This window comes from Eptesicus fuscus, chromosome 4 (genome assembly GCF_027574615.1).
Source record: "Eptesicus fuscus isolate TK198812 chromosome 4, DD_ASM_mEF_20220401, whole genome shotgun sequence".
In the NCBI taxonomy this organism is placed as follows: Eukaryota; Metazoa; Chordata; class Mammalia; order Chiroptera; family Vespertilionidae; genus Eptesicus; species Eptesicus fuscus.
This window is the reverse complement of record NC_072476.1, coordinates 6748605-6757500: the sequence shown is the minus strand read 5'-3', so window position 1 is coordinate 6757500 and position 8896 is coordinate 6748605. Positions and strand designations below refer to the sequence as shown.

The window sequence follows — 8896 nt, the reverse complement described above, 5'->3', positions numbered from 1 at the left end:
GCAGAGGGGAAAGGAGCCCTGTTGCTCGGGACCATGGGGGGGGGGGGGGGGCCCCTTCTCTCAGGCTGCTGAGCGGAGTGGTGAGGGAGAAAGTAGGTTTGGGGCTGAGGGCAGAAGGAATACCTTTATAGGTGCTATTCCTCCCCTTCCCCCCTCGTAACTTTCTTCCTTTGTATTCCTGGCAAACTATTTCTCATTCTTCATGACGTCGCTCTAATATCACCACTTTCCCTGACTCTCTTGGGCAGAATTAACCAATTGTTTTTTATACCAAGTTGTTCACATTTTTATTTAAAAAATACATTTTAATGGATTTTGAGAGAGAGAGAGAGGGCGTGGGAGGAATAGAGATAGAAACCATCTATGAGAGAGAAACACCGTCGATTGCTGCCTCCTGCATGTCCCTACTGTAAGGTGACCAGACGTCCTGCTTTTGGCCGGACAGTCCCGATTTTTAACAATTTGTCCCGCATCCCGCGGCGTTTTAAAAAAGTCCCGATTTTTGGAAAAAATGCACGACAAGCTAGGGAACAGCGGGAGAACGGGAAGGGAATATACGGTTTTCAGTGGCCATGTGGCTATTTAGCCAGGATAAATAATGCACTAAAAATTGTGGAATATGCGCTGTCCTTACCAGGAACTAATGCTGTGACTGGACGCGTTTTTTCTACAGTAAATAAAGTGTGGTCATCAGAAAAATCACAATTAAGTGTTGAGACTTTGAAAGCCATTTTATGTGTGAAATATAATTTAACAAATTCTTGTGAAAAATTTCATGACCTTTTAAACCACGACAGCAATCTACTAAAAAAAATTCACTCAAATGAGAAATATGCCAAAGAATAAAATAATACTATACATAATTTTTTATTTATTATATTTGTAAATTGTACTTTGAAATTTTAAAAAATGTATTACAATACTATTTTTGAGTTCTATGAAAATTTTTGTTGCTCCATATAGACCAAATTTTTAATCAAGAACTGCACCCCGCGGGCTCCGTCCCCCGGCAATGGTGTCCCGCTTTACCAATGTTAAAATCTGGTCACCTTACCCTACTGGGCAATCAAGCCTACAACCAGGGCATGTGCCCTGATTGGGAATCAAACCAGTGACCTCTTGGTTCATGGGTTGATGCTCAACCAGCGAGCAACACGGGCGGGGCTGTCCATGTTTCTATTTACCTGGGAGATGGGCTGACTGGTTACCTCTGAGCCTCAGGGTTCAGCAGCTAACCTACAGGTAGCACCTGAAGCTGGAGTGCTTAATCACTCCGCACTCTTTCCCGTGGTCCAGAGTGCCCCCAGCAGGAGAGCGACATCGCCTTCTTGATTGATGGCTCTGGCAGCATCAACCAAAATGACTTTCTTCGGATGAAGGATTTCGTCTCAACTGTGATGAATCAGTTCACAAAGTCCAAAACCTTGGTGAGGACCAATGGGGAGGTTAGGGAACAGCCCATGCAAGGCTGCAAGGACACAGCAACCAGGCCACGCTTTCCTCTCCTCCCTCAACTGCAGACTTTGACAAATGGTCAGTCGATCATGGTTTTCTGTCATGAGTCTCCTTCTTGCTCTGTCTGGCTGAAGCCTCAGTATTCCTCCAACTCTCTGTAAAGTGGGCAGCTCTGACTGTTTGATAGGGGTTGGCATGGGAGATGAGACCCCCGTGTCGTCTCTGACTGAGTTCTAGTACTGAGAGCTGATGGCAGGTGTCTTTCCTGGTGGGGCAGAAAGAGGGGGGCAGTGTAGAATTTGGAGACCAGAGTGCTTTAAGATTTCTGCAGGGCTTTCTGGGAGATGGCTGCGGGGGTGGCATCTTCCTCAGTGTAATGCCAGGTCCCTGTCCCCAGTTCTCTCTGATGCAGTACTCTGACGAGTTCCGGACGCATTTCACCTTCCAAGATTTCAAGGCTAACCCAGACCCGAGGCTACTGGTGAGGCCAATCGAACAGCTGAAAGGGTGGACGCACACGGCCACGGGAATCCGCAAAGTGGTGTAAGCTCTTTTTGCTTAGGATGTGAGAAGGGGGTGACCCTTTTAGCTGGGTTTTGAAGGATGAGGGGAGAGGCAGGGAGGGGGTCAAGGGTATTTCTGGTTGAGGGGACAGCATGCTAAGGTGTGGAGGAGAGACTATTCATGACAAAACAAGTTGTGGGTAAAGGTGGGAGTGAAGGGGGAAGTGAGAGGAAGGCTGGAGGGAGGCTGGAGAGATCAGTTGAGGCCAGAGGGGACCCACGGAAGGTTTGAAACAGTGGAGACACGGACCCATCACTATTTGGAACTTTCACTCTGATTTCTGTGAGTGTGAGTGTGTGTGTGTGTATGTGTATGTGTATGTGTATGTGTATGTGTATGTATGTGAGTATGTGTGTGTATGTGTGTAATAGTGTGTATGTGTGAGAGTGTATGTGAATGTGTGTATATGTATGTGGGTGTATGTGAGTGTGTGTGAGAGTGTGTGTATGTGTGTGTGTGTGAGAGTGTGTATGTATGTGTGTGAGTGTGTGAGTGTGTGTGAGTGTGTGTGTGTGAGAGTGTGTGTATGTGTATGTGTGTGTGTGTGAGTGTGTGAGAATGTATGTGTGAGTATGTGTGTGTATGTGAATGTGTGTGTGTGTGTGTGTGAGTGTGTGAGTGTGTGTGTGTGTGTGTGAGTGTGTGTGTGTGTATGTGTGTGTGTGTGAGTGTGTGTGTGTGTGTGTGTGTGTGTGAGTGTGTGTGTGTGAGTGTGTGTGTGTGAGTGTGTGTGTGTGTAGAGGCAAAGGTGGGGGTGGGACAAAAGTGCAGGAGATAAGCTTATTAAATAAGCAATTAAGCTTATTAAATATATATGTGTATATATATACCTTTTAATTTAAAAGGAATAATACTCAGTTAAAAAACTCACCCTCTGCAAAAGCATGGAGAAGCAGTGACGGCGTCTTCCCGCCACTCCTCTCCCCTCTCCTGCTGCCTTCACCCCAGCGTTCGGCTCAGGGGAGCCCCAGCCCGCCCTAGACCGGGTGCAGCTGAGTCTCACCAGCAACTGCTGATGGCTGACCCCTCTCAGCATCCAGCCTATCTCCGCTGCTTGAACTTGACTTTCCCTCCTCTCCCCGCACAGAAGAGAACTGTTTGACAGCAAAAGTGGAGCCCGGAAGAATGCCCTTAAGATCCTCGTTGTCATCACAGACGGAAAGAAGTATGGTGATCCCTTGGGGTACGAGAATGTCATCGCGGAGGCGGACAGGGAGGGCATCATTCGCTACGTCATTGGGGTAGGAAATGTGGCTCCCCGGCTTGATGCCTCTGTGGAGGCTTTCTGCTTAGATACACCCTCCTGCAATGAGCAAATCCTATCTAATAAAAGGGTAATATGCAAATTAACCATCACTCTGTCACAAAGATGGTGGCACCCATAGCCACAAGATGGCGGTGCCCAGTCCTCTCAGTCCCACCAGAGTCCCCCAGTCTGGGGGGGGGGGTGGAGGGGAGGGTGGCCGCTGAGAGCGGGCAGCATGAATGGCCTGGTGGAATGCTTGCTTTGTCACCACGGTGACGAGGCAAGCGTTCCGCGCCTGGCCGCAGATGGGCCTCTGGGCCGCGGAGAGCCTCTGGGCAGCGGGCGCAGAGCGGCCAGGCCCCGCAGAGAGCTATTGGCACACGAATTCGTGCGCAGGGCTACTAGTACGAATAAAATGGAAGTGGCGACAGTCACGGCTAACCCCTATGTGGTGTATCAGTGAACCATCGTCACAACGATGCTGTGTCAGAAACTCACCCAAACCCAGTGGGCTGAGACATGAGGGAGCCTGGGGTCCGCTGGGCAGTTTTTCTGGCCTCAGCCGGGCTCCCTCGCACGCGCAGCCCCGCTGACCATGGATGGGCGCTCTCCTGCGTCCTCTGCTGGACGGGAGCGGCAGGGCAGCAGTAACCAGGCTCTGCTCCACCTCACCCTCCAGTGGCCTGGCCTGGCCTGTCCTCCTGGCGAGGGCAGAGGAACAAAGAGCCAGTGGAGATGTTGCTAGCACTGTTTCAAGCCTCTGTTTGCCTCACACTTGATAACATGCATGTGGCTGACCAAAGAGAAATGAGCAGGCAGGTCACTTGGCCAGGAGCAGGAGGCACAGCAGTGCTTTGGGGAAATGGCTTGGGTTGAGGAATGGGTAAAGGGTCGGGATCACCAGCGTCTTCAAACTACCACAGAGCCTTGTGTGACCGGAAAGGGCGCACGGCGTGGCAAGTGCCAACGCCTTCATAAAAGGAAAAGGCGCCCCTTCCTCGGGGGAAGGCCAGCCCCCACAGGAGGCGGCGCAGCTCACAGACCCAGGCGGGGTTCAGTCCCAGCTGCCCCCCGACATAGAGGACAACCGCTCTCCTCTACTTGGCAGCCTGGCCCGGGGGCCTCTGGAGCTCCCTCTTGCGACACACATGGTTTCAGATGCTTTTCCTGCAGAATGCTCTTTGCCGGAATGTTCTTGGCCTGATCCGGCCTCTGTTCCTTGGTAACAGGTGGGCAGTGCCTTCGACAACAGGAAGTCCCGCGAAGAGCTGGAGACCATCGCGTCCAAGCCGTCTCACGACCACGTGTTCCAGGTGACCAACTTTGAAGCGCTGAAGACCATTCAGAACCAGCTCCAGGAGAAGATCTTTGCGATTGAGGGTGAGCTCAGGTTCCGTGTTTCTGGAACAGCCCCCGAGGCAGCCCTGCGCCCTGAAACACGCATTCCTCTTCAGAAACTAGACCCTCCTAACCTTTGGTATCCTGACCCTCAGCATCAGCTCTCTCCCCGCTTCCTCCATTTCCAGCAACTCTGGCTCCACTTGGTCAGTGCCTTTGGAATAGAAGGATCTAGACTTTTCCCCCCTCTAATTTTGCCACTCTTGGCCACAGGCTGAACATTTGGAGGGTAAGGGAGCCCACCCTCCCACAGTATTTTTCTAAAAATGTGGATATTGCCAACATTTGTCTGTTTGGCTCACTGCTGCTTCCCCAGTGCCTGGTGCATAGAGGGTGCTTGATAAAAGTTTTATGAATAAAAGAATTTAAAGTTGGGGGAAGGTTCACATACAATTTGGATTTATGGCTACTCTTGAAAAGCTGGAATATTATACTCCTACAGGACCACAATCCCACTTGGCAAAAGGTGGCTGGAGCCAAAGAGCCACCATCCCTTTAAAAGGGGCGGGGCATATGCTTTTTCGTTTAACATGGCTCTCACCTGAGCCTCTCTTTGGCCACCAAAGCGCGCGCGCGCGCGTGTGTGTGTGTGTGTGTGTGTGTGTGTGTGTGTGTGTGTGTTTTACAGGAATATAATACTATTTATTGACCACTCTTTACCAGTACTTACAATAAAGTCAACAGCATACAGTTGGGTAACACTGTTTACTACAAAGTGACTGTTTTTCCTGGTTTCTGCTGAACCAGTACCCCAGATGCTGAGACAGAGCTACGTGTAAGGGATGAGTCGGGCTAAAGAGAAAACAGGTGGGTCAAGAGTTTAGATGACAACAGCTTGTTCGCCACCTGTTTCAGCAGGTCCTCAATGGCCAAGGTCTCTAACTACCTGATTAGGTTTCCATGAACAAAGTCTTACATAGTCCCTGAGTCAGGACACTGCAGTCAACATGGCACAGGGATTTCAACTTCAGGTAAAGGCACGGCTCCTGAGGAAGTGGCTTTAAGTAAGCCTGCTGGCCTCATTAACCCACTAGTTTTCCCATTTGGGTGGGAGTTTGTGGGTAGTGATGAAACTTTCCTTTCAGGGGTTTTTCAAATAAACTTGCATTTATGATTGTACATATAGATAGAGATTCTGATATGGCTGCTCTTAAGTGGTCCGATTTAAACTGTTTACATTGTATTTAAACTAGAGGCCCTGTGCACAAAATTCGTACACTCAGGGAAGGGAGTCCTTTAGCCCATCCTGTGCCCTCTCACAGTCCAGGAGTCCTTGGGGGATGTCCAACTGACGGCTTAGGCCCACTACCCGTGCTGCTGCGGAGGCGGGAGAGGCTCCTGCCACCAACGTTGCACTTGTCAGCTGTGAACCCAGCTTCTGGCTGAGCAGCGCTCCCCCTGTGGGAGTGCACTGACCACCAGGGGGCAGCTCCTGCATTGAGCGTCTGCCCCCTGGTGGTCAGCATGCATCATAGCGACCAATCGTTCTGCTGTTTGTTCGATTTGCATATTAGCCTTTTATTATATAGGATTGCCCAGTTAATTACCAATTATCTACTTAATTCTGGAGGGTAAAGCCTCAGGGGAAATTTCAGTGGCTTGGCAGTGATTTATATCTTAGGCAACTCAGAAACACACACTTATCTGTGGCTGTGGATGCTGTGCTTGTTTTGGTGAATGTTTAAGAAAAAGAAAGAAACAAAAAACACTTACATATGTGTTTTATGTATATACACCAAACCACCCAAATAAACAGAAAACCCGCAATGATCCTTAGGTATAAGTGAGTTTAACACAGGTTCTGACTGAATTATGACAGTGGGGATTTCCCCCAACATTTAGAAAAGCTTCTTTAATGCAGAGGGAGAAATACACCATGATATCCAGTGTTCTTTTCTGATAAAGGAAGCGACTACAGAGAGTCTTTGTCCAAAGTGCCTCTGCCACAGATGCAACCGCCCAGCCACTCCCCCAGTGCTCCTTCAAAACAGACATCAAACTTGATTTTCATTAGAATGTAGTTATTTCTTATGCTAACAAATAAAAAACCCAAGACCCAGATTAATCTGTAACTATAACTAACCATGACTAAACTATAGCTATAACTATAACCATAACCATAACTAAACTATAACCATATCCATAACTATAACTATAACTATAACTATAACTATGACTATGACTATGACTATGACTATGACTATGACTATGACTATGACTATGACTATGACTATAACCATAACCATAACCATAACCATACCATAACTAAACTATAACCATACCCATACCCATACCCATACCCATAACTAAACTATAACTATATGCCCTAGCTGGTTTGGTTCACTGGATAGAGCGTCAACCTGGGGACTGACGGGTCCTGGGTTCGATTCCAGTCAAGGGCATGTACCTTGGTTGTGGGCACATCCCCAGTGGGGGCTGTGCAGGAGGCAGCTGATCAATGCTTCTCTCTCATCGATGTTTCTAACTCTCTATCCCTCTCCCTTCCTCTCTGTAAAAAATCAATAAAAATATATTTAAACTATAACTATAACCAGAACCAGAACTAAACCAGAACCAGAACCAGAACCATAACATACCATAACCAAACTATAACTACTATAACTATATATGGAAAGCAATGCAATTATTGGACTTGATCTTTTGGACAAGAATGCCAAGTTAGACTCTCCTCATCTGAAGCAATGACAATTGGAGGACACTTCCTATTTGCCTCTTTTGCCAGCGCCACATCCGCGACGTCTGCATCCTCTGTCTCATGAGAAACATTGACTCCCACCGTCTGCGGCACCGAGTGGTCCTTCAGGATCACACCTCTGCCAGCCACGTGGCTTAGCAGCAGCAGCTCTTCTCATTGATTTACTGTCATCAGAGTCACTGCAGATAAAGATTTTCTTTTTGTACCAACTTTTTCTTTACCAGCTTTTTGAGAATGAAGAAATGCTTCCCTGAGCTCTGGACCTTCCAAACGCCCTTCAGGTTCCCAAGCATCGTCAGCCTATGAGTCCCTCTGGTGCGAGGGAATGACCACTGACCGTTTGTTCAGCGTCAGTCCAGTGCTTTTCCCACTACAAATTCTTCAGGTTCTGCCTCTTCAACTTTTTACTCTTTCATTTTGTTTTGTTCCCATTTTTTTGCAATGTAGTTTTATTGGAGACCATTTTTTTTATTGCAGACTTTGATAGTTATTCTCCACCTCAGAGCTGCTCTGGGCCCTGCCCACCTGCAGTCCAGCCCCATCCTAAGGGAGGGGTGGGGACTGGCTACCACAGCATTTGAATTTCCAGCCCGTGTTCCAGGCTCTTCTGCCTTCTTTTAATATATATATATTGATTGATTGATTGATTTCAAAGAGGAAGGAAGAGGGAGAGATAGGCACATCAATGATGAGACTCATTGATCAGCTGCCTCCTGCACGCCCACTCCTGGGGATTCAACCTGTAACCTGGGCATGTGCTCTGACCAGGAAACGAACAGTGACCTCCTGGTTCGTGTCGATGCTCAACCACGGAGCCACGCCAGCCGGGCTCTTCTGCCTTCTCTAACGTGGGAAGTTCTCCTCCTCACAGGTACTCAGACAGGAAGTACCAGCTCCTTCGAGTATGAGATGTCTCAGGAAGGCTTCAGTGCTTCCATAACCTCCGTAAGTGCCCTCCGTTACATGGTGGGGTGGTAAGAAGAAGGGGGCTTGCCGAAACCGGTTTGGCTCAGTGGATAGAGCGTCAGCCTGCGGACTCAAGGGTCCCAGGTTCGATTCCGGTCAAGGGCATGTACCTTGGTTGCGGGCACATCCCCAGTGGGGGGTGTGCAGGAGGCAGCTGATCGATGTTTCTCTCTCATCGATGTTTCTAACTCTCTATCCCTCTCTCTTCCTCTCTGTAAAAAATCAATAAAATATATTTAAAAAAAAAAAAAAAAAAAGAAGAAGGGGGCGAAGAGGCAAAGGGGTTGGGGGCTCTTCTCCGCGATGGGTATGTTTTGGGAAGCAGCTCTTTGATGACCAGCAGAGGTCCTTTCTCACTTCTTTGTCAACCCTGTTCGGTGTGCAACGAAATGAGTCTGTGTGTGTGTGTGCACTGGGAAACGGAATGACCACCACAGTGAGCCTAGTTAACATCTGTCAGCTCACATAGTTACAATTTTTTTTTCTTGGAATGAGAACTTTCAAGATTTATTCTCTTAGCAACATGCAAATATACAATGCGGTATTATTCT

At 48.3% G+C, this 8896-nt stretch overlaps 1 protein-coding gene and 1 pseudogene across 3 annotated transcripts in view; one reads left to right on the top strand and one right to left on the bottom strand.

The window, feature by feature from the left end:
* The window catches only part of ITGAM (integrin subunit alpha M), a 44956-nt gene that overhangs the window by 14627 nt on the left and 21433 nt on the right, over positions 1-8896 (top strand). For all 3 annotated transcript variants that reach the window (XM_054714452.1, XM_054714451.1, XM_008152779.3), the window contains exons 6-10: positions 1297-1427; positions 1853-1998; positions 3107-3260; positions 4495-4645; positions 8251-8324. In XM_054714452.1, the coding sequence (XP_054570427.1) occupies positions 1297-1427; positions 1853-1998; positions 3107-3260; positions 4495-4645; positions 8251-8324 (656 nt within the window). The remainder of the gene's footprint in view (positions 1-1296; positions 1428-1852; positions 1999-3106; positions 3261-4494; positions 4646-8250; positions 8325-8896) is intronic.
* Positions 7308-7842, bottom strand: LOC114226823 (chromobox protein homolog 3-like; annotated as a pseudogene).